Raw genomic sequence first — 25,891 nt, forward strand, 5'->3', positions numbered from 1 at the left:
GGTTGTATGTTGTTGTTGTTGTTTTTTTTTCTTGCATTTGCTTGAATGACTCCATTCGGGGGATGTAGTTGGAGTGGGTGGGGCGGGGGTGGATAGGGTAAGACGGGAAGGTGTTGACGAGACTCGCTTTTTTAATTGCTGTTTTTGGTTGATTTCCTGGTTTTTGCATGCTTTCGTATACAAGTTCCGTAGAAAAATGAAAACATAAATAATAATAATAACCACAACGGTCTGTTTCACTTTCGGAGGACATTGGGCAAAGTTCTCCCGCGTCTGGGACCCGGGAGAGGAGCATTTTTTCGTGGACAGGTACTGGAACGGGGCATCGGGAGGGTGGTATTGGAAATGCGTAATTCATACCTATGCGTAAGTAAACCTGTTTACTTGGTTAACTGGTTGTGATTTCACGAGAGAGCGAAGAGTTGAAAAATATACATATTTTGTATGCATTTTTTATGTATATGTATATATGTATATATATATAATTTTCCATATTCAGCAGCATATTACTTTTCACCATGGCAACGAGAAGATTTGTATTTATTATTGCTTAGAGAAGGAGAATTGGGGGTTTTCTCCCGGAAGGAAGGTTTATTCCTGCGCGGTTTTTTTTTCTTTCTTTCTTTTTTTAGCTTGTTTGTTTAATTCTTCTTTTTTTTTAGTTTTAAAACTCTACTAATCAACCTAACAGCGCGAGAGTGAAAAAATGGAACAGTCTCACAGACAAACAAAGAAAACAATCCTACTGGCACAATTAGGTTATAAGAGTACGTTGTCTGTCGGGGGTTAAAAACATATTAACGCTACCACTGTTTGCGCTTCAGTTCCGGATTTTTAGCATGAATTCAGCGAAAGAGAGACACTACGGTAGATGAATTCGACTAGAAATAGTAATCCGTCCTAGACTAGAGTGGGAAGAGTAGAAAGATGGATAAAGTAATGCATTCCTTCCGTATACACACACACACACACACACACACACACACTCACTCACTAACTATCGTCCCATCTTTCGGGATTTATACAGTCTAAAGCAACACTTTACCGACAATAACTAATACGTATTTTGAGGTTAAATAAAGACAGCAGAAAAACAAAAGACAAAGTAACCAAACAGTTGTCAACCATCTGTCAGACACCATGGCCCTCATCAGAACAGGAGTTGCGAGAGCGCGGTGAACTGAAACACGGGGTTAGCAGAATGGGTAATGATCGCTCATTGACTAGCAGTAATAGTAGTAGTAGTAGTTAGTAGTGATTAGTTAGTAGTAGTATTGTGGTTGGTTGATTTGGTTGAATAGTGGTAGTGGCAAGATGGCGCTTTCGGGCGCAATGTGAGGTTATTATGGAGAATAGTAATAGAAGCTTCCTGTCAAACCGGTTTAAAAAAAAAAAAAACAAACAAAACAACCCGAAACGCTAACCGACAGTAGTAGAGTTAGGCCTTAGCTTACTAGAAGTGATGAAAAATTGTGAAAGTGTGTGTGTGTGTGTGTTGTGTGTATTATTGTTTGTTCTTTTCTAACTGTTTTTAGTATGTTCATTCATTTTGTTGATAATTTCATTCAGTTTTGTTGTTGTTGTTGTTGTATCTTATAATCCTACTATCCGCACCCTTTCTACCCTAAGTTTAATTCTGCAAATATGTACACAGCGCGGGGCTTTCGGTTTCGGGGTTTTTTTTCCTATGTTGTAACTTCATTTATTGTTAGGTTATTATTATCACTGACTGCGGCGCGGCACCACCAAATGATAGTTCGTTGCGTATATATACGTGTGTATGTGTGTGTGTGTGTGTGCATGTTTTTCTTTTCTGCTTACTCTGTGTTCTTCCCGCCCAATGCTCGCTTAATCCTGCTCTTCTTCTTCAACTTCTTATTCTTCTTCTTCTGTGAGAAGGGGGGGGGGGGAGGCGGTTGTGAGCGGGGATGACCACTGGAGATACTTACAAATCTATTTAAGATGCACATAGATGGTGTTGACTGTAAAACGGCACTGATATCTTTTTGGTTTTGCTCTCCCTTACATCTGGATTCTGGTTTAATCTGACACTTGTATGTACCTGAGCGCTATTGCCCTTTTGTTTCATATGCTCATATGCACACACTCACTTTCTTTTACTATCTGATACTTTGCACATTGCCGTGAGGGTGTGAATGGAAACATACACATTTGCGCCACACGAGTTGAGAGTTACGCGATACTAAAATAATACTTTTAGAAACATTATAACGCACCAGTAACGTAACGATAACGCACCCGAGAGCGTTACTAACTGAACGGTTGTCGCACGAGCTGCTTTGTCTATTGCTGCGGCCCAGGTCGGGCAGGATGGCTGCGTGGCTTTTTTTTTGCTTTTCGTTCTGCTCAAAATTGTGTTTAGCTAAAGCAACATGTGTGCACCATTAATGCGGGTGATGCACATTGTTACAATTTTGTAGTTGCAAAAAAAAACAAACCAAAGAAACAAAAGGAGCATTTAACAACAACGAAGTATTCCCACTTTCCATACACCTGTCCACCAATACAAACAAAACGTTCGAACGAAATGTAACGTTAGTTAAATACAACTGTCACTGTCACGGTGATCCATTGTTCAAGTCCATTGGTTTGTTGTTTCCTCTTTTTTTTTGTTTTCAGCTAATATAATAGATTAAAAAAGTATCTTTTTTTTTAATAAATATAAATTCACTAACATTGCTTCCTCTGCTCTCATCCCCACTGCCCCGTAACGTTGTTATCGTTTTTGTTTTTTTTTTGTCCAACATAGTTTGTTGATTTTTTTAACCGCCTGCAAAACCCAAAACAAACCCCCTAAACAGTTCCTGCACCCTGCAGCCAACGTACGGAACGGGAGGGGCCTGAGAAAACAAAAGATCGCTTTCTAAGTTCTAACCAAATGTGCAGCCAATTATTGTTTTAGCTTTGTTATTGCTTTCGTTACCGCGTCAAAGTGTCGCCTCTTTGTTGCGTGCCAAAATACCAACCACCCGTTCCTTCACAGCTTTGTTTTAGTAGCTGTAAACGCGCCCTCGCCGCGGGGCGGGGGCATTTATTCCAATTGTTCAATTTTGTATGCTTTTTATCGTTCAAATTCGAACGAAACAAACAATCACACCGGCTTTTGAACTAAACACAGGCACACACATTCTCTAGCAAACAGATTTGTTCGTGTGTGCGTGATTTGTTCCTTTTTTGTTTTGTTTTTGCCTAACTTCAAACCAACAAACGACCAACAAGTTTGAATTATTATTTTTCTTTCTTTTTTTTTTTTGTTACACAAATTGCCAACACTGTAACGGCTGGTGGAGCTCACCCGCGTTGCCTGCAGACAGTGAGGGCACACGCCCCAAAACGCTTGCTTCTAAAGTATATCTGTGGCATCTTCATTTAATGTCATTGCCATGCCATGCCAAGGATTTCATGCCACCGAATTTCGATAACGCGCTCATCTAACACGAGGAAACCCTGTATTGCTGACTTTTTTTTGTTTTAACTCCTATAGATGTCCTGTCATATCTCTTCGAAGGGGTTGGTGGTGGTGGTGGTGGTTGGTGTAATCAAATTCAATTTCACAATGTTTGATTTTCTTATGAGTTTTCTTAGTAATCAAAGCGCACAACCGTTAAAACTTAGACGTTTGTTTCGTTCCACTAATTCCGTTCAAACAAATCACATGTGTGTATATATAAATTCAAATTGGCCAAATTCAAATATCATCAAATATGTTAAACTACTAAAGGGGTATATATATTGGCTTTTCGTTACTTTGTGTTTTTTTTTTTACTTTTGCACACGCACATAATCAATAATTTTGCTTGTCTACTGCCGTTCTAGATAAAAAAAACCTAATCTCATTTGTTTCAAAGTAGGTAGTATAAACCGTTTGTCATATAAATTGCTTTTAGTTTGTTTGTTTTGTAGTTTTTTTTTGCAGTTTGCATTGTTTAGCTAATTAAGTAACACGCCGATAACCTATAGAATGCCGGTTCGTGGAAAGATTGCTTCCAGGGCAAACGTGTGAGAGTGCTGAGTTGGTAGCGGGGTATATACACACACGGTACAGGTTAAATCAGTTCAAATAAACCATACTTTCATGTGCGGTCTTTACTTCCGGGTGCTCTCTGCTTCCCCCGTCTCTTCCTTGTCGAGTGGTGGGTGGTGACTTCCCCCATTTTTCAACCATGCAACAAAACAAAAACGTCTCTATTATCATATCACACACCCTAGACGCTCGGTGCAGCTTACAAGCTAGTTTTTTTGTTTGTTTGTTTTGCTGTAGTAAATGTAAAAAGTCATTTTCATTTTCCCATGTTGTGAGCGCCTTACTATCATTCTATGCCTGTGTCTATATATGTGTATGCATGTTTGTGTGTCTGTGTGAGCAGAATTGCAAGTTTTGATCACTTCCCTATTCCCGTATGCTGAGTGGCTGATTATTATATCGGTTCGTTTGTTTTGCTGGCTCTCTATTCGCCAATTCAACTCAACATAGCGAGCAAAACACGGTATAACTATTTACGTAATAGTTTGTTTGTTTTTTTGTTGTTGCTTCTTTTGTACAAATCATACAGCGCTTTTGGGGAGGGGCAAAGGAGAGATTACTTGTAATGCAACTTACACTAAAAAATACGTATTTGTTTGTTCGAGAAACAATACAAGCAATGTATCACATAAAGTTTCGAACAGATGGTGTTGCTTGGTGTTGTGTGTGTGTGTGTGTGTGTGTGTGTGTGTGTGTGTGTGTGTGTGTGTGTGTGTGTGTGTGTGTGTGTGTGTGTGTGTGTTTTCTTATCTCTTTTGCAACAATTTGCTTGAAAGGGTTGAGCCGGTAGAGGAGGGAAGTAGATAGTGCCTTAGGGGAGACGCAAGGACTGAATGGGGAAAGTTGTAAATTGTGAACTGTTGTGAGAGAGCTGTTCATGCGTGCGGCAATTAATTGACATTTTAATCACCCACAAAAACACACCCACACACACACATATATATATACACATACACACACACACACGTATGTGCCAAGATGTGATTTAAAATTGAACCAAGTTTCTGCTGCACAACTTCTTGCCGCGACAACACTGCACTAAACTCTGCTCCTGCTGCAGCTCACCAATTAAAATTCCTAATCCATTTGATTTTTCTTTTCTTTTTTTTTTTTGCTAATTTGTTTTTCTCGATCTCAAGCAACACGCATTGTTTGCTTTTCGCTTTAAAATGCACAGAGCACATGATTTCCCACCCAGGTGCAGTATGGTCAATTGCAAAACCAAACAAAACAAACACCAACCGCCGCGCAATTCAACTACTACAAACGCGCTAGATAAAACTGGCTAGATAGAGAGAGAGAGAGTGAGAATACTCTGAGTTGGCGGTACAGTGAAATCTCTCTAAGATGAATTGTTTCTTTAAGATGAACATTTTGACGGTTATGTCTCTTTTTATGTCTCTTCAAGATCAATGTTTGCCCATAAGGCGATTATCCTCTAAGCTGCATATGCGATTTGGCCGCCTAAATTCTCTAAAGACGAATGTTTGCATGACAGTTCACAAACAAATTGATCAAAAGATGCATCACGTGGATTGCCCGTGGTAGCAGCATTTTAATTAAATCAATCAGAAAACGGTCCCTCTTCAAGATTCGCCTTAGAGAGATTTCACTGTATTTGTCTCCCGTTCTAATGTGATGCAATGGGTTTCCCTTTTTTTTTACTGTTCCAGATTTAAATATTTACGAAACTCCTGGGTAAGGTAGAGAACACACACTGCTAATACCGAGGGGTACGTTAGTACCGCGCTAAACACAACCCGAAACTCGAAAACAATCGAAACGTGTGCTTGGTAGAGCTTGAATCGCTTTAATAACACACAGGGCTAGTTAATGTGCAGGTCGTCTTAGATTTTAGCCATAGCACCCTGGACGCTATGGGGCGTGTAAAATTATGATTACGAAAATCACAATCGCTATTAAACTGTAACCCCCTCCTCACAGCGAATATCTGCCGGTGTATGAGCGTTTGTCTTGTATGCTTCTTTTGCATGTTTGTCATCCTTTTTCCGGGGCTTGTTTAAAAATCAACCCTCTCTTCACTTGCACACCTGTGCAATGTAACACACCTGTTCGTTCGCAACACTTGTTTCCACCCCGCAACTGTTTGTTAGTTGCTAATAACGCTAAAAAAAAAACAAACGTGTCTATCTATAGCTACTAGTTTATCATACTATTTGCATTTGCTCGTGTATATAGGTAGGACAATGCTGCACCTTCGCTTTTCGGCTAGGTTTAGATTACGCACGATTGAAAAAGACTGACGAGAAAAGTAAACAAACATTCAACAGCGTTGGACAAACGTACCGATTGTGACCGAACATGGTCAGGACAGAGTGGGAGAGGCGTTACTCAATTTAGCAACAATTCTCGATAGGGTAAAAACTGTCCGAATGCAGTATTTTACCAATAGAAACCAAACACATGTCGTGCTTACCAAAACAATCGTGCAGCCCCGGAGACAGTGGTTCCGTCTTGGTTGGCTTCTAGTTTGTATGGTTAAATGAAACACGCCCGCGAACAGTACACGATCCTGCTCCACTCAAACAGAGCTTTGGAACAGGCGTGCAATTCAAACTATACTAATGTTGTTCAAATATTGGGCAAGAACCGAACAAACTATGCTAACACCCTTTGCCCGGGTGGGACCCGGCAGGGACTCTACTAATGCAATAGGTTTATATAGTCGTAATGTTAATATAACTCGCTTGTCTGAAGTATAGTGTAATGTTGCCTCTTTTAATAACTATGTAACACAACCTTATTGCCTTATTATTATTATTATTATTACTGTTATTATTATTGTTATTCTTATTATTATTTCGAATAAGGATAATTTTGTTTTCCGTGTGAACGCGAAAGGGAAATAAATAATTTACTATGCAATCCAGTATGTCTAGTAAAAAATGGATCTAATAAATTCGATAAACCAATATCGGTGTCTCAATACTTTGAACGTGTGGATATGTGTAAAATGAAATGCGTGACAACGAAAGAAGGAGGAAAGGGCTTTAAAATACACACACACACACAGTATCGAGTATTCTTTGCTCGCAATATTGTTCCCCTTTAAAATGTGTGCCTGTAAATGTTTGCTGTGCTTGAGCATTAGCATTATATGTAAATATGTTTTTGTATGTGTGTGTGTGTGTATACCAGTATGAAATAAGGGTTGGTTGCAAGTGGAAGAGGAGGTGTGGTCGCTGTGCCCCACCTTTGTTCGTGCCGTCTGTGCCCTCCCCCTTCTGTATGCTGTGTACGTTATGAAATTTTGAGAAAGCGAAGATAGATCTAGTACAACATAAAATCAAATATGAGATCGTCGTTCGTAAAGAAATGAAATCTGTTTGCTGGGAGGGAGGAGGTTCCGTTTCCCTCACTGTTACCGGCAAGCAAAGGCATATATGTACATATGTGTGTGAGTGTGTGCGTGTGTGTGTGTGCAGATGGTCCACGATCTGGTGGCTGTACAGCGGATCAAACCACATCACACATCCACCCGCAGAGGCGTTAAACGCTTACGGGCGGAAGGTGTTCGCAATGAATCGAAACAGCTGCACAAGCAACAACAAAAAAAAAACAAAACAAAACTCCCCCCCCCCCCCCCACCCCGCAGCAAACGATAATACACAAGCCACGACAGCCAAATCTAATGCAATTAAAAAAAAAACGCTAATATTTCAAACGCTCTAAAAATACCAATTAAACGATAGTAGAGAAACTACAACCAGTCTCATAGTATTGCAACCCCATTCCAAACGCGGGGCGCACAAATTTACAGACAAGCAAACGATGCTAGCTTTTTCATTTTTTTTGTTCACCAAACTGTGTAATGCTATTTGTTTTTTCCTACTCTACCCAATCCTAATGCCTATTTTTCCTCTTGCTAGAGAGGTTTTTTATTCACACGAATTTCTGTCATTTTCATTTTCTCTTTTTTCTGTAGAAAAATTCACCTTCCCTTGGGGTTGCTGTTTGCACGACACAAACTCAACAAAAGAATTCAAATTTCAAACTTAAATCATTCTAAACCGTATTCGATGCTGGGGGATGCCATTTTCGCCACAAAGCAAAAGTGCGCTGTGGAGTTTACTAATAGAATTCAAAAAAAATCAAAATAGAATACGCTGTATTCTAAAAACTAGATTGCCTGCAACTTTGAAATCCCAATTGGAAATACTAAAACCATACAAAACTGGTTTATGAGAACAAAAAAACTGAATAGTAAAAAATAAGCAGTCAAAAGATGATAATAGTTATCCCCCAAAATTTTGTAAGACGCCCTTCTCTCTCTATCTCTGTCTCTCTCCCTCCCCCCTGCTATAACGCCTTCGCTCATTTCAAGCCCCTCGTTTTCCCTCCGTTGTTTTTCGCATCACAAAAACAGCAACAAAACCAGACCAAGCACATGCCGCCGCCCACGTTAGCGTCGCTTAAACTAACTACCTGAAGAACTGCTAGAATTGTTGTTACGCTCTACGGAAGTGTTGCTAGCGCTAGTGTTGTCGCTGTAGCCGATCGACGCGTAGTTGCGCTTGCTGGAGGAGTACTTGACATGATGTCATTTGGAGCTATTTCCAATGGAAGCAACGTTGCCCACGGCGGCGGTATTTGCGTCCGCTGGCATTGGCACTGTTTGGGGTTGGTTAGCGTACGGTGGCGGCTGCGGCTGCTGTGCCTGCTGCGGCAGCGCTTGCTGCGGCCCGAGCTCGCTGCACTCCTTCGCCACGATCAGCGTGAACTGGTCCTGCTCGATCGGTTTCTTCAGCCACTCGCCGAGATCCTCCTTGCTGAACGCGGCAAACAGTTCGCGCTTCGCCTGCTGGTACTCGGCGACCGACATCTTCGTCTCGAAGTAGGTCGGCTTCACCTCGCGCAGCGGTATGCCGGGCAGGCCGGCGATCACGGTCGAGTAGCGCTGGTAGAACGACTGCTTCGACAGGCGGGACATTTTGTTCGTGTTGGTGTTGTTGTTGATCAGCTTGCCGGTGAACGAGTTGACGATCTCCACCTCGGTACCGTTCGTGATCCAGTTAATACTAAAGTTGGGCGGTTTCGTTTGATTGCGCGACTCGGCGGACGTCATCAGCGCCAGCTTCGGTTTGTTCAAACGGTACGGAGGGGGAAGCCCTTGGATTGCGCTCTCTATCCTGCCACAGATGGCTCTGCGAAAGTGAAACACAGCCACATACCCACATATCCGTTAAGCAACTCTCGGACGAGCCCCGCGCACGACACCACTTACCGATACATGTGCGCCGGATGCAGCAGGCTGCCCAGCACGATCGAATGCAGATAGATCGGCTCGATGATGGACGCGAGCAGCGAACCCTGCAGACCCAGCACGTTCCAGCGGGAAATTTTGTCCGAGCAGGACATGGTCAGCAGTCGCTGACCCTGCAGCACACCGTCCCAGGTCTGGATGCCATCGCTGCTCTTGACCGGTATCGTGCCCTCGCCCGACTCGACCTTCGTACGGAGCTGGCCGCGCGCTTTCCTAATATTATGATGAGAAGAAAGAAAAGCATGATTCCCAAACGCTCCAGGCAAACCACATGCGGCTCTTTGCTGCTCTAGCCTTTAATGGCAGCCCTTTTTCTCTTCATATATGCATAGGACTTTCACATTTTTTACGCTTGATTTATCAAGCTGGGCTTTTGACGTGGAACTCTACAAACATTATTATACAATTGAAGTGAAAATTAAACAAAACTATAATACACACGTTTGACTATGTTAATGAATGTTTTAAGAAGAAAATCAGCGAACTGAACCGTTTGGAGATCCCTGCTTTAAACATTCGTATAGTATTATTGTCCCGGAAGCATTCATGTGAAAAGTAAGGAAGGTGCCTTAGGGTGTTTTGGTACTTCGCTTCGCTACCATCTTGTCGACGTATTTTAAAATCGTCAACCAGCTTTCATCTGGAGATTTGACGACCACTGCGATTTCAATTGCCTGTGTCTATCGATGTTATCTACCAGACTTTAAACACAAAAAACGGCTTTTCAGAAGTAATCGCAGCAAAATTAATCAAACCGAAATTAAGAATAAACGCCTGTTACGACTGAGAAAACCAAAATTAACCTCATTTTGTTATGGAAAACATTCAGAATAACTAAAATTCTTGTAAGAAAGACAACTTGTTGAGATCGAATTTCACCATCCTTATTATCAGAGATTCCAAAAGTGTCGAAACCTGAAATTCTGATTGCTAAAACTTGCCAAGGTCCCGTATGCGACTGCGGTGGCTCAAATCTTGTGTCAAAAAGGATCTTTTTTGTTGTATCTGTGCTTGTACCTGCGCCATTCGGCACTAACCTGGTTCCTGCAACTAGCTTACACACTTGCAACCATTGCTCCCCGTGACAAGCGACAATGCCTTACCGATTCGGATGCTTGTCCACGTCCATGCTGTCGTTTTCGTGCGGGCTGAAGACGCGCGCATCGCCGCACGGTGCCGTGTTGATGTACAGATGGAAGTAGATGCCGTCCTTCAGCGTGTACAGGTTCGAACCGTCTTTGGGCGTGTTAAAAATGATTTCCTGGCGTGCCTGCCGGTCGGGCGCGTTCGGGTCCGCCTCCTGCCCCCCGGACGGCACTGCCACCACTGGCGCCGCTGCTGCTGCTGCTGCTGCTGCTGCTGCTGCTGCTGTGGCCGTGCCGTCGTGGGCCGCCGGGGGGACCGACGATGCCGATTCCTCCTCTGCCGTCACCGTGCCCGCTTGCTGCTGCTGTTGCTGGCAGAGCAGATCGAGCTGACTGTAGAAGAAGTCCATCAAGCCGCGACGCGCGATAATTTCCGCGTGGGAATCATTTATAACCGAGCCGGTCACGCTCATGTGCTCGCCGCTGACGCACTTGGTGCCGGTCGCTAGCGATATCACGCGCGCCGTCTTGATGTCGTACCCGTGGGTCATCACGAACCCGGCCAGCACCTTGCGCCGGCTGTACACGTCGCTGCCCTTCATCACCTCGTTGAACTTTTCGATCACCAGTCTGCGGGGAGGAACAATTGGAAAGCATGTTAGTGTGCAGCAGTACACGTGTACAGCGTATCAGCCAGCCAAACTTACTTGCCCACCGCGTCCGCGAACGTTTGCGGCAGCTCGAAGTTTTTGTTCTGCGTGAAGCTGTTGTCGCCGTTCAGCGCGACACCGCTCGGGCCGCCGATCGAGCCGTTGCTCGTGCCGGCCGATATCAGCCCAAACTTGGACTGCTGCAGCGGGCTGAACGAGATGTTGCAGATCGAGGCGAGCGCCGCCTTGGCGGCCGCATTCTTCGCCATCTTCTTGGACGGGCCCGTCCCCTCGAACCGCTGATTATCGTTCACCGTAACGACGACGGTGAATTTCGAGTGCTGCAGCCCGTCGGACGAGACGCACTCGAAGTGGGCGTCGGTGAAGAGCTCGTGCAGCAGCATCACCGGTCCCTTCTCCGGCTGCGGTTTCGGATGGTGGCCGGCCGCCACGTTCCCGCTGTTGCGCAGCGTGCTGCCCGACGACACCTTCAGCTCTGCGCCCGATACCCACCATACACGTACACACACACGCGCACAGAAACGGGTGGTTGGTGGGGTGTGGTAGTAGTGAATGCCGGTAGTGGATGCCGCGTAAGGCAACACCGAACGAGCACGCACACAAATTCACAGCGCAGCGCACACGTGGGGCGTGTGCAAACGGAAACGGAAACAGTGCACGAGAGCGCGCGCCACAAACACGACGGCACAAGTAGACACACATACACGAGCAAGCGAGCAAATGTTACACAACATTCGAGTGTGAGAGAGAGAGAGAGAAATAGAGAGAAACAGAGAGAGAGAGAGAATGAGAAAAAGAAAAGACAAAAAAATGATGGTTTATGGTACGATGGGGCAGCATGAGAGGCAAAAAACGTCTTCCGAGTAAAGGGGGGGGGGGACACATTGACACATATACGAACAAAATAAGGGTTTAAAGAGGAAGGAGGAAGCAAGGGGTGGTGTAGGACAGGGGGGAGGGGACAGAAAGTGTACGGTGGAAGAAAAAAAGGAACGCAACACTACTATACTTTGCAAATATATAATACTATCAGCAATTTAACTAAACAACCAGTGTTTGGGGTTAGAGACATGTTAAGGATTTTGTGGGAGGGACGGTGATGATGAAAAATTGTGATCAAACTATCGTGATACAGAGACACCGATTTACCAGACATAGAGTAGAATAGATAAAGAGAACGAGAGAGAAAGAGAGAGAGAGAGAAAGAAGGAGAGAGAGAGAGAGAGAGAGAGAGAGAGAGAACGAGGCACGAAAGTGAAAAAGGAGTAACGGAAGAACGCATTAGCTTCAGTAGAATTGAATTTCCCGCTTGCCAAGGTCAAGGTTGCTCTTTTCCAAATTGGAATTGTGGTTTACTTTTTACTTTGGAGTTAAGGTGGAATGGAGTTGAATGGACTAACATCGCTCTCAACGGTGTTGATTCTCGTTTTTAATCTAACGCTTCATTCTGACTTCTCTGATTCAAGTAAAAAATAATGTTTGAATATTATTATTCAACAAATGGTTAACCAAAATTGAAACCCTCCTATTGTAACGCATATTATTTGACGCTTTGATTTGATTTGATATTATTTGAGATTATTTGACTGAGTAATGTTATGTAAATCGTTTGTGTTATGCCAAGGAGGCGGCATAACACATAATCATCAATTCATAATCCTTTTTAATAGTTTCCAGTAACTCAGTAGTCCCTGCCGGCCCTGAAATTATTCAATAAATCTGAATCTTGCAAAGATTCATGAATCTCACAGATTCTCTTAAGATTCGCTAGAGATTCATAAATATCCAAAAATTAATACAGCTTGAGCTTTATATCATTCTTCTTCTCGGCGTAACAAAGTTAGTGATCATGCCAGCCTACAGAGGCTTTCAAGACTTCGGGGCATGTACAAATTCAATGTTTTGAAAATCATACATCTCTAAAAAATCATTGATCCTGGAAGATTCATGTATCTTACGAGATTCCTGAATCCTTGGAGATTCAAGAATCTTCAGAGGTTCATGAATCTTTAGAGATTTATGGCTCCATAGAGAATCATGAAACTTTAGAGTTTCATGAAAGGTTGGAATGGTGAAAATTAAATTTCATGTACACTCATGCTAATAGTGCTCCCTCCCTTCGGCAAATTCTGGGCAAATTCAATTCAACGCAGCTTGGCGACGGGATTGGCGCAATAGAAAGTTAAAAACCAAACGGTCCTAGTGGAGTGGAGTGGGAGGGCGGGAGAGCAGAACAAAGAAAACAAAAAAAAACCGACGAGCAAATCATAATCGGAGCACCCACGATTATTATACATACAAATGAAATGAAACCCTATAGAAGGCCACAACAACGAAAACAACGAATGAAGAAAACAAACACACACACACACACACACAAATCGCACGAAGATGATTTGAGTATTACATGGAAATGCACACATACACGCACGCACACAAAATACATAATATAACGAAGGGCGGGTGAGTGTGGAGGCGAGAGAAAGAGAGATATGGAGAGTGGCCAGGGTGGCTGGTACATTGGCCAGGGGTGCGCGGGGTGACGGGAAAACAGAGGTGGGGGGGGGGGGGCTGTGACACGACGACCGGTGGGGGCGGTGGCCGAGCTAGGTGTAGTGGGTGATGATTGGGTGGCAGTTGGAGGCGGACGGGCGGGAAACTTTTGGGGGAGTTTGTGGTGGTGGTGGTGGTGGTGGTTCTTTGGTGGAAAGAAAGTATAAACGATAAAAGGAGAATTCAATTTAATACTTGCTTTCGAACCGTTTCTTCCATGCTAGAGCCTTTTCATTGGTATTTTTAAATAAGTTTAAGCTTTGCTGAATTTTTTCAACCACTTGCCGATGACCGTTCTGTGCGTAAGGACTCGTTAGGGCGGGCGGGATGGCTGTAGTGTTGGGAAAGGGATAGCTAACCGTATGGTGGTTGTGGTGATGGTGGTGGTGGTGGTGGTTCGCGCCGGGACCGTCGCGCACGTAACCCTTGTCGCCCCCGCCCCCGGTACTGCTGGCCGCCAGGGCAGTGGTGGTAGTGGGGGAGGCCGAAGTAACGATCACAATGGCCGCGGCGGCGGGATTAGTGCTCCCGTTCGCGATCGAGTTAGTAGTGGAAGGCAGGATGGTGGTGGTGGTGGTGGGGGTACTTGTACTGGTAATGGTGTTGTGGCTGTTGCTGTTGTTGCTAGTGCCGCCAGCCCCGCCACTGCCGCCACCGCCGCCACCACCGGCACTGGTGGAAATGTGTTTCGCCAGCCCGTCCTTCCCGTTTGCCTTGCTGTTCGCGGCAGTGCTTAGTTTCGTGGCGTCACTACGTACTAGGGACAGGTGGTAGGAATTGATGGGTGAGGTGTCAAAGTTGCCAAACTTGTTAAAATAGTTGTGGTGGCTGTTATGGTGATGGTGGTGGTGCTGATGGGGATGGTTCTGATGCTGCTGCTGCTGCTGCTGTTGCTTCTTGGAGCCGTTCAGCGCGAACGTATCGTACTGTATGTAGTTGACGAAGCGATGGAAATCGCTCGCCGCGGACAGGGCCGCCTTGCCGGATTTCGCCTTCAGCTTTCGGTACGGTGCCGCCGGCTCGTTCGGTTTCGCGTCCCGCGCCCGGTCCGGTCGGAGCGGCATCGTGCTAGCAGCGGCAGTGGTGCAGACCGGTTTCCCCAACAGTGGGTTGCCCGACCGCGGACCCGATGCCATGACGTAGCCGGCCAGCGGCAGCATCAGGATGGCGGTGCTGGTGGTGGTGGCGACGGTGGCAGCAGCAGTATTATGATTGCCAGTATTGGCATGTTGGTGGGTGAGTGGGGAGGAGGAGATGGTGTTGTTGTGGGTGGTGGCGGCGGTACCGGCGAGCGGGTGGTTCGTGCTACCCGGGGCGGCAGGACGGGGGGAAGAAGGTGTTGGTGGAAGGGAAGGGACGGTGGGAAAGGTGGCCAGACCTGCGGGGGGACGGCTGATGGCGGCGTTGGAAGTTTTCGGGTCGGTACCGGTGGTGGTGGTGATGGTGGAAGAAGCGGTGGCAGTGGTAGTAGTAGTAGTAGTAGTAGTACCGCCAGCACTAACGCCGATATACTGTTCGTAACTGTCGTTGTAAGTGGTTCCAGTAGCTGCAACTGAAGGACGATACAGCATATCGATGAACAATAGTATTAGATTTCGCGTTAGATCGGATCGTGAGCAGGGGGGGGGGGGGGGAGATCATGAGGGGGAACTTAGAGGGGGGGGGGGGAGGCGATGAGCAGGACATTTTTGTTGTTGTTTTTGTTGTTATTGTTATAGGGGGGAAGCCGGCGATAGGTCGGGGTTTTTCTTCTTACGAGGAGAACGGGCAATTGTTGTATTTAAAAAAAAAAAGACGATTGTCCTTTTAAAAAGAGAACGGGGAAAACACAAAAACACAAAAAAAGACAAACCAAAACAGAGAGTAAGAAAGAAATAGAGAGAAATGGAGAGAGAGAGAGAAAGAGCGAGAAAAAGAGGAAAGATCAAAGTGTTGAAAAACAAAACCCAAACACGTGAGGAAACAAAAAAAGGGAACAAACAAAATCACAAACGCTTCACAAACGCATCATATATGCAACACAACTACTACACCCGGGTGGTGGTGGGGTTTTTTTTGCTTTTTTTTGTTAAAAACGTGATTAGTAAATTCGACAGAGAGAGCGAGAGAAATAGAGAGACAGAAAAACAGAAAAAGGGAGAGAGAAAGAGAGAGAGAGAGAGAGAGAGAAAAGGTAAAAATAACAAAAAAAACCATGTGGTGGAGTGGTTTATTTGGTCTTGAGGAAACAGAAAGAGAGAGAGAGAGAGAGAGAGAAAAAAAAGAGAGAGAGGCAACGGATAACCTATTTATGAAGATAGGGACGTGTGTGTGTGTTTGTGTGTGTTAGAGTGGGGTGGTTTTGGTGTGGGGAAGAAGGGCTGGTGGTATGGTTTTGTAGGGCGCATAGAAAACCAAGAAATAAGAGAGAGAGAGAGAGAGAGAAGGCAATTAAAATGTGGGTAGAATATAGTGAAATTACTGTTGGTAACGATACTGGATGCCGCTGCAGGGGCCGTTCGAACGCTCGCATTAGCATTGTTGTTGTGGTTGTGGTTGCTGACCGTTCCTACCGCCGACGGCTTATCCTGCGCCGACTGGTGATGGTGATGATGGTGCTGCTGCTGCTGCTGCTGCTGCTGCTTCTCACCGTCAGCCGCAGCAGCAGTGGCCGCCGCGTCCTTCCGGTGCCAGTTGCTGCCGTTGCTGTTGGCGGTCGGCCCGATCGCGCTACTGTGACTGCTGTTGGCGGTGTTGCTGTTGTTCGTGGTAGTGTGGCTGTTAGAATGTACCGTCGTGTTGTTGCCGCTAATGTCGCACTGGCGGCTGTTGTTGGTGGCAGCGACACCAGCAGCAGCAGCCGCCCTGTTTGCACCGCTGTTGTTGTTGTTGTTGTTGTTGTTGTTAATGCAGCCGCTACTGCTGTATGGGGTTTTGCTGGTGTTGTTGCTGCTGTTGCTGCTGTTGTTACTGTGTAGCGAGTGGTTCGAATTGACGGTGGCGCTTTCAGGCACGGCGGCCGGCTTGCCGCCGCAGGAGCCGCCGGTGGCAACGGGAGCGCCCGCCACCTTCTCCTGCGGTACGCCGGGCCCGACGACCGCATCCGACAGCGGGAAGATGCTGTTCTCGATCATCGGATCGTCGCTGGTAAAGTCCACGTTCTGCAGCGGCTCGATCGGCGTCAGCGTCGCGCCGTCTTTGAACTGGATGAAGCTGCGCAGCGCGGAGGCGGCCGCGGCCACGCGCGCCAACTTTTTGCTCGGCCCGGTGCCGACGAACTTTTGCCCATCGACCTGGCAAAACAAACCGTTTACGGGAGGCGACCCGGGTTGGGTTTTGGGGCGGGGTCGAGTTGCGGAAGGGGAGGGTGGGAGAAGAGCGCGTATGTTTTCGGGCGAGGGTGGTTGTTTGATTGTTTGCGGGTTTTTTTTAAGTTTAAGTTTGGTTTGTTGTTGTTGTTGGTTTTTTTAGGTCAATTGTCAGACACAGAGATAGGAGAGAAAGAGAGAGAAAGAGAGAGAGTGTGATAGAGTTGATGGGGTTGGTAAATCTTGGTTAGCAACTGAAGTCAGCAAATGGGGGTGGTGTGTGTGTGTCATGTAAGAACAAATAGAAAAACACAACAAAATAGAAACAATTGGCCCAGCAGCTGGCCTCTGCTGCTGCTGCTCCTGCTGGCTCCTCTGTGAGTTGGCATACGCGCAGAATGGCGCAGGCCACCATTTTGCAGACGGCTTTTGTGAGCACTACACACACACACACACACACACACACATGGTTCTTCTCTCCGGCTGTGTCGTATGCTTACCACTACCGATATCGTAAAGATCGGCGCATGGACGGGTCCGGTCTGCGATTCCACCTTGTAGACGAGATTGCGCTTCAGCTCGTTCAGCACGGCGACCGTGTTTTTGGTCTGCGGCACCTGCTCCAGCCGGGACTCGCCCGCCTTGGACGAGTGTTGCAGTTTGCGCCGCTTTCGGATAGCTAAAATTACACGCAGAATAACCAAAAAACTCCATTAATTACACGAACCTTGGGAACGGCTCAACCGTTTTTCTACAAATCGGCCCAAAATAGTTGATTTTTTACCTGGAGAATTTCCATTGGCGACTACAGATGCATCATATGGAACGAAAAAAAAACGGAACGGTATTAATTACGATACTATTATTGTTGGGAAAGGAATTAAGCATTGTACTGCACTATTGATGAGAATGCTCGATCTTCTCAGAGATTTGAATCAGAATATAAGAATGATTCTAGTGATTTCCATCATTAACTCACTCATTTTAAGATTCATACAACCACAAAAAAGACATTCCAGTGAGTTGAATCTAAACAAGTGATTAAATAAAATGTTCAAATAAACACTTCGTGCTGCTTGAAGTCCTTGCTGAGTCCTGTTGCTTGAATTGCTTGAATATGCTCAATTTGCAGTCGTTGTCGCTAAATTCTGGCACTAATGCATACCATTTTTACTCTAACGCGTCTATTACTGTCTGTAAGTCAACAGAGTTTTATTTAAGGAGATTTATGACAACTGTAGTTTCAAAATACAAAATTGCCAATAAAAAGTTGTGTTGTGATTTGTTTGATATAAGACTAATAGCATTTAATACATTCTCAAGACATTGTTTACAGCTAAAAATGCATGTCTTTTTTACTGTTATACCGTATAACAGTTGTTGTACGGGTCTTTTTTAATAGGGTTGTTCACTGTTTGGTGGCACGTCAATAGTTGGGTGGTTGTCTGCAACCAACGAGGCAGCTTTGACAGCCACAAACACCGACATAGTACTCATGGTGCTTTTAAGCAAAGCCATTGCGATGAATTTCTGTTTCGATGACTACAAGCCAATTTGGAATCAAATTTCTCTGAGTGTTTTTATTCATCACATTCACTGACTATCAAACGCTAGTATCCCACGCACGCAATCTTATACCAACCAGTGAGGTCATTTTAGACCACACAGATTCAGACAGTACGTTCCATTTTGCAAATAAAATGGATGACCACAAAGTCACAAATTGAAGCCTGAGAGACAAACATTAATGGGCACTGTCGAAAATTGAAGCCTCAGAGACAAACACGGGTGAGTTGCAGACCAACGTTTGACGGCAACGACATATAAAGTAAATAAAGTAGGCAGGCAAACCTGCACCTACATAGGTTTGTCACAAATATGCGGTAAAGTTTGTAAAGTTTCGTAAGCGACACATCGCAAAACGACTTGGTAAACCCTGTAAAAGATCTTGGACGAATGGATACCTTTCTATGAGCGATCGCGTAGAAAATTAGCTAGCCAGGCTTCTGAGTAAAGAAGAGGATATCTCGGGAATCGCTTAATTTTATGTTTAGAGGCTAGAGAAGTTACGGGTACAGGGGAATTCTCGATTTGTGTACGCTTCTGTAGAATTTCCGGAATTCACCAAGCTCCTGCGTTCCAAAGATTCTAAACTGACAGCCTATTTATGACCTACATCCTCCTACGTTTATCCCTTCCCATTATTCAATTTCTGTTCCTAGTGATCCGGTTTTCTAATAACTCATTCAATCGAGTTGATCTGTTTCATTTCTACACGCTCGTACCTCACCTCAACTCATTCTTAAGCACATAATATGTCTTACCAGCAGTATTGAACAGGGATTAAGCTTCGCGGAATTAGCAAACTATTCACAAGAAAATGCACACTTAGATTGACATAAGTGATGGGAAAAATTAAGTTATTGTCGGAATCGATTCCGGCTAGCTCCAAAGTTTTCTGAAATCGATTGCGGATAGTAAGTTTCCGGTAAGCTCCGGAATTGGTTCCGGAATCGACATCGGCGCCGGAATCAGAATCGGCTTCGAAACGGAGTTGGTTTCGGCATCAGCATAAGAATAGACGTTTGGGTCCAATGATGCTACGCATTGATAGCCGCAAGGAATCAAAATCAAACGATCCATTCTCATGGAGATTCCAGGACTGATTTCGACTTCTGAAACTGCTTATTTCAATTCGAGAACTGATCCTCCTTCCGGAGCTAATTCCATTTCTGGAGTCAATCCTGATTCCGTTACCGGGGTAAATTGCGATTCTCAGGTCAATTCTTCCCGCCGAAAAGCGGATTTTGAGTCAACTCCGGAATCGGAATCGGCTCCGGAATTGATTTCGAACATGGAATCGGAATCGTCCAATAGCCGTGGGCACAAACAAACAAGCAAGGGGATCATTGCAGAAACATCTTAAACAGTATTCGGTGGTCCCCGAGGTAAGCGGTTTTCTAACTTCTCCAGTTATTTCAGCTGTAATTTGTACTGTAATTGTAAACAGTAGCTCACTCTTTCTTTGGCACTATTATAGAGCTTCTTGCTTCAAAGAGTGGTCGTTTGTTTTACTATTTTCCATAACATTGCCCAAAAGTGATAAAAAACTGTTTCTGCTATTAGGCGTTGCAAGGTAGGCTTTTTTTCTTCCAAAATGTGTGGTAAATATTCTTCACCACGAAAACAGGTTTTAAAGATTTCAAAGTATTCGTTGGGCATCAAATCTCATATGAAATTCCTTCTACTGGCAGCAATTGACGCCTTCGTGAGCAGAAGTAAAGTTCAGCAAAATGCGCGCTACGAGCACTTGCCTATAGAAAAAAACATACACTTGTGCTTCAACGCAATTCTTCACGACACTTCCCTTTTCTGGCTATAGTTTTACGTTACACACGATTCATAGCATCGCAACTTATGCTTGCGTGATATTGCTCGTCATGCAAGGTTTCGCTCGTTAAGAGCGGTATTTATTGAGGTGCAAAAAACTCGTTTTAAGGATGTTCCGCTAAAAGGCAAGATACTCCAAAGCGTAAGCCATATTGACTGCTTTGCTTAATTTTGCCCATCCGCGCCAAAAAACGTTCCGTTTCTTCTTCGATCTTGTGGCCAAACATCGACACCGAATAGGATCATGATGATCGCGTCCCTCTTTCCAATCAACGACGACGATGTTCGCCATGTTTATGGCGTTTGATTTCGCTCGAACATAAATCATGCTCCAGGATACAAAAAAAGCACCCAAGGCTCTAAAGAACATCGACCTCCTTTTATTATAGATTACCTGCTTTAAAAAAGGCAAAAGCCAATTTTACCGCCCCGCCCGCCACCTGCTACACTCTCATCCTCAAACCCCAGCGCAAGGAAAACGGCAATGAGGCAGGCCCCGGTGCTGGGGTTTCGGTATTCAAATAACTCGTTTCAGCCTGCAAACCAGGATTGATGCGGTATGTTCATAAATCGCGACTTTATTGCACTGGCTAATACCGGGCAATAAAAAACGCCCCTCTCCCGCTCCCCCTCCATTCCGGCGAGAGTTCCAGCAGTATTCCAATAGTTGCTACGGCAAATACAGCAAGAGGCAGAACGAAAACAAAGCAAACATCGTCCGGCCCTGGGATTCCTCCTCCCCCCAATTGGCTCATTCGAGCGGGCGGGAGGACCAAACGCCTGGGCCAGTGGCTCCACCGGCACTGCTTAAATTAATACATTATTATGTTGCGGACCATTTTTGCGGGTCTAAAGGCCCCGGATCGATACCAGCGGTGGGGTAGGGCGTGTGCCAGGCGTTTCAGCATTAGAGTAGGCATGGCTGCGATCGGTTTAAAAGGTCAAGCAGTGGAGGTGATTGACAAAATAGAACGGAATAGAAGGGTACGCGCCACCCACCACGACGACGACGACTGCCAACCCCGTTTGAAATGAATCCGTTCCCCGTTTTTTTTTCCAGGGTGGGGGGGGGGGGGCAGTGTAGTGGGGTTTAAACCAGTTGAAGAGTTGTGCTTATGGCAAACACGATTTTAAACACGCTTCTCACGCCCATCAACAACCCCACCACCCCTGCCCTCTCCCGCTGTGCTTGCCTGGTTTCAGTTTAAGCGTCGGGGTGGTGCTAAAAAAAATGCAATCAAACAAACAAACATTGAGCATACAGTGAGAATAAAAAGACATTCCAGCAGATTCCGCGGGGAGGGGGGGGGGTCCTAGGATGCCGTGCTTTTGAGCGCGGCGCAGCGGTCAATTACCTGACGCGATTTTGCGCTTCGTGCCGCGCCTCGGCGGCGTGCTCAGCAGCATTGCGGACGACGATTGGTAGCTGGCGGTTGTGTTGCTTTTATCATTGATAGCATTGTTATTGCTTATGTTGATCTTGTTGTTGGTGTTGGTTGTTGCACTGGTATTCATGTTGCGCTGGTTTGTGCTGGGCGGGCTGCCGCCGCCGGTAGGGGAGCCGCGCGCTTTACCGGACGCGGTTTTTTCGGTTTGGAGGTCCCGTGAGGCCCGTACGGTTTTGCTGTTGCTGTTGTTGTTGTTGTTGTTGTTGTTGTTGTTGGGGTTTGCTTTTTTTTTTCTTTCCAGCCCCGCGTTTATTCCGCGTTGCTGCTGCCACAACGCCGACACAACACGACCGTCACATACACACACACACACACAATCACAGAGAGACACAGTTAGGGAGAACCGAGAAGGGATTGTGGGAGAGCGCCGAGAAACACGCGGTGTGTTCCGGGGGCAACACGAGACTCTGGGGTGGGGGGAGGGAGCGGGGACCTAGTAGCACGCAAAGTTTTGATTGATAATTTTAGAACGTTGCATTATCACAATTTTCACGCTCGCAGCATAATCATGCTGACACGGAACACGGCGGGAGTTGTTGTTGTTTTTTTTTTTTGTTCCAGGTGCCATAGTGTTGGTGTTTTCCAGCCAAACACGGAGCAGCGAGAACGTAGAGAGCGAGACAGAGAGAGAAAGAGAGAGAGAGAGAAAAAAAAAAGAAAAAAAACACACAAATCAGTCACGGAAGAATATTTCACATTTTCCCTCATCCATTTACCACTCGGGTCCGACATAAGCACACCGTTTCTTTTTTTATGAAAATATTTTCACACGAAACTATTTTTCCACACACACACACACACATACACACGCGCACGCGACACGCCGTTCCGAATGTGGTGCGGTGCTTCCGTAATTTCCGTACAGCGCGGGCGGGAGGTAAGAGAGAGAGAGAGAGAGAGAGAGAGAGAGAGAGAGAAGAGCGTTAGCGCTTGCGCATCTCAGTATTTGTACGCATTAATTGTGTGTACTCTGGGGAGGGGGAAGGGGGAAGTAGGAGGTCCGGGAAGGGGACCGAGAATGCAGTCACTTGCGAATGGAGACACCTAGCGCTGGGCATATACCGATGCTCAAAAACCCCTCCACCCCTTTCCTTTCCTTTTAAAAACTCCTTCCTTCTCCCCCAAATGTCACCGAATGTCCTTAAAATGCGATTGGAAAGCGCCTGGGTTTTTCCTTCTTCCCCCCGTTTTCGACGCACACGCCAGAATGTGGCACACAATGCGTGCGTGAGTGTGTGTGTGTGTGTTTTTTTTTTGTTTTTAGTTTTCCACCGCCAGTATATTTTCGGCACATTTTCGGGGTAATGTCGGGAGGGTTGGGGGGGGTCGAGAACTCCACGCGGAAACGCCGTTCGCTCCTGTCACTGCTGTAACACGCCGCCGCATGCGAGAGAAAAGATTTCGCCTCCCCCCGGCCAACCACTTTTGCAATGGAAACTGCGTAAGAAGGCTGTTCCTGCACGCTTTTCTTCTCGCGCTAACGGTTGCGATCGGGGTATGCTGCTGTACCTTACCGACCACGCTATTGCTGCTATTTTCCGCAGGACCCAAGTTATTGGGGTACGTGCGGGATGGTGAAGGTGGGGGGGAGGGGTAGGGGGAGGGGGTCGCATTTTTAGCCTGACCACCGGCACACACTGCACCCATTGGTCCCCGTTCTGTGGGTGAGCGGGCGGGAAGGGAGGTTGGGGGTTTGTCTGCCTAAAATAGATTTTTTTTTCTAAATAAGGCCACCAACTGGAAGTTTAACAGTTCGTTTAGAAACGACGTTTAAAAAAAAGTAGCGCGCTACTTGCTACTTGTTTAACTATTTCCTTCTTTCCTAATGCAAAAGGCCCACTATTAATACGTAACCATAGCGATATGCGGGGCCCCCTTTTTTTTGGTGGAATTCCACCAGCCTGGAAAGTGCCGCAAATGGTCGTCGCAGTGGATTTTTGTATTTTACACACAACAAAAAAAAACTAACGCACTACACCATTTTCCAGGCGAGCGTACTGCAGCAGGCAATTTAATGATGGCGAATGGGGGGAAGGGGGGGGGGCAGCATGTGTGCTCTCTTTCTCTCTTTCTCTCTCTCTCGCTTGATGCAGTCTTTTGCACGCACCGCTTGATGTGTGTATGTCTGCTGCTGCTGCTGCTGCTGCTGCTGCTTCACAGCACCTGCACTACCGCGCCAACGAGGGAAAGATTTTTCTCTGCCCTCGGAACCGCAGTAGCAGCAGCAGCAGCAGCAGCCCTACACTATTCTCGGGGAAGAAGAAGAAGAAGAAGAATAAAAAAGCATTTTTCTCCACCCTCCCGACTGACCGCACACACCGTACACGGGCAGGGGCCGCCCCGCCGCACACACCGTTTCTGTCAGCTGATATTAGCAGGCGCGCCCGCACCAAAAACACACCGAAAGCACTTAACAACTTAACAAAAACACTCGAACAACATAAGATACGGGGGGGGAAAGAAGCAGAAGAAGAAGACAAACAACCCCCTTCGTAATGATTACTTTTGCACACACTGCACAGCACACGGCACACAAGGCAGGGACGACAGCTTCGCGATGCGTTGTGCTCGGTTCGCCTCTGGGTCGGGAAAATATGTATTGCTTCGCTTGCCTGTGAGCGCTGCGTTTTGCCTGTTTGACAACTGGCAATTGTTTTGTGACAGCGGGAGATGGAAGAGGCAAGAAACGCGGAAGAAAGAAAAAGAAAACGCCGTACGTGCAGGTATGTTTACACGGTATGTTTGACGTTTGGGGCCTACATTTGTGTGTGCGTCAAATGGGTTTTTTTTCGCTTCGAGATTGGAATGAAAAATCGTGAATACATCACTGTTTGAAAGAGTTTTTCTCATTTTCATTTTTTTTGTGGCATGAAAACCTCCCATTTTTTGTTCATGCAAAAAAGCAGTCAGGCTCGTGGCAACGCTCATCGGATGCGATTTTATCGGACGAGATTTATAAGGGATTTGACAGATAACGTCGGACGACGAAATCGCACGTCCGACGTTATCTGTCAAATCCCATATAAAATTTGACAGGCCGCGAAAAATGCAAACTAAAATTTATCGTTTGTCATAAACTTCCAATTAGAAATTTTCTCAGCTCCATCGTTATTTGCATGCAGAGGAGATTTCTCTCACCGAAAATGCTGTCAGTCGCTGTCAAAGCATGCTGTCAGTTATTTTCTCAGCTGCTTTCTCGGTGTATGTAGAAACGCTCAGTAGTTCCACCATGATTTGTTGGTATTGTCCGATTGGATGTCAATACAAATAAACCAAAAAATCGGGAAAACGGTCAAAAAATCGTGGGAACCTACCAAAAAAATTATGGGAACCAACCAAAAATTAATGGGAACCCAAGGACCGTAAAGATATCAGGTCAAGTTATAAGCCCGTTTTGACAGCTAGGTGGAAGAAGAATCGACGAAGAAAACTGACAGTTAGTTTTCCGCGTTTGGCGAACGCTTCAAGTTCTCGAAGGAAAATTTCCATTTGAAATCACGGGCTGTGTTCTAATAAACTAAAATATTCACCCAAATTGATCTCCACCAAATATTGACCATGCAAAACGTAAACAATCCATCAATACATATCCAAGCGGAAAACCATCTGTCAAAACCGGAGCCCAGGGGGGGGATCGCCAAAAACGCTATAACTACACCTCATTATACATTCCACCTTGATGGGAACCTATAAATCGTGGGAAACTCTGTAACACCCACGTATCTGACCAACACCGACCATTCATAGAGCGTTTCTACATACACCGAGAATGCAGCTGAGAAAATAACTGACAGCATGCTTTGACAGCGACTGACAGCATTTTCGGTGAGAGAATTCTCCTCGGCATGCAAAGAACGATGGAGCTGAGAAAAAATTGAATTGGCAGTTTATAGCGATCGATCAATTATAGTTTGCATTTTTGCCGTCCAATAATCGTAGATATATTATTAAAAAGTAAAAGAAACTTTTTTGACTTCGATTTAGCGATTAAAATGGTTTTTTTCAACATCATTTTAAAAGTCTCATCTCGGCGCTTTTCAGAGCTTCTACACACACCAGCGTGAGAAACCGGTTGTCAATTCTCTCACAGCCATCTCTCAGCTGCATTCTCGGTGTATGTAGAAACGC

General features: G+C 45.6%; 1 protein-coding gene across 2 annotated transcripts; it reads right to left on the reverse strand.

The window, feature by feature from the left end:
* Positions 1-1,893: 1,893 nt before the first annotated feature.
* Positions 1,894-24,391, reverse strand: LOC120947680 (double-stranded RNA-specific editase Adar). 2 transcript variants are annotated; one of them, XM_040363224.2, is made up of 10 exons: positions 24,267-24,391; positions 21,671-22,274; positions 17,710-17,730; positions 17,426-17,604; positions 16,100-16,910; positions 13,838-15,190; positions 11,122-11,560; positions 10,433-11,044; positions 9,291-9,542; positions 1,894-9,210 (listed from the first exon to the last, which is right to left on the reverse strand). In XM_040363224.2, the coding sequence occupies exons 2-10, from the start codon at positions 21,828-21,830 to the stop codon at positions 8,607-8,609; spliced, it is 4,431 nt and encodes a 1,476-aa protein (XP_040219158.2). In that variant the 5' UTR covers positions 21,831-22,274; positions 24,267-24,391; the 3' UTR covers positions 1,894-8,606. The 2 variants fall into 2 exon arrangements, with proteins under 2 accessions (XP_040219158.2, XP_049461685.1); XM_049605728.1 differs by lacking the exons at positions 13,838-15,190; positions 24,267-24,391 and having other exon boundaries at positions 21,671-22,196.
* Between the last annotated feature and the right edge of the window lie 1,500 nt (positions 24,392-25,891).

This window comes from Anopheles coluzzii, chromosome X (assembly GCF_943734685.1).
Source record: "Anopheles coluzzii chromosome X, AcolN3, whole genome shotgun sequence".
Classification (NCBI taxonomy): Eukaryota; Metazoa; Arthropoda; class Insecta; order Diptera; family Culicidae; genus Anopheles; species Anopheles coluzzii.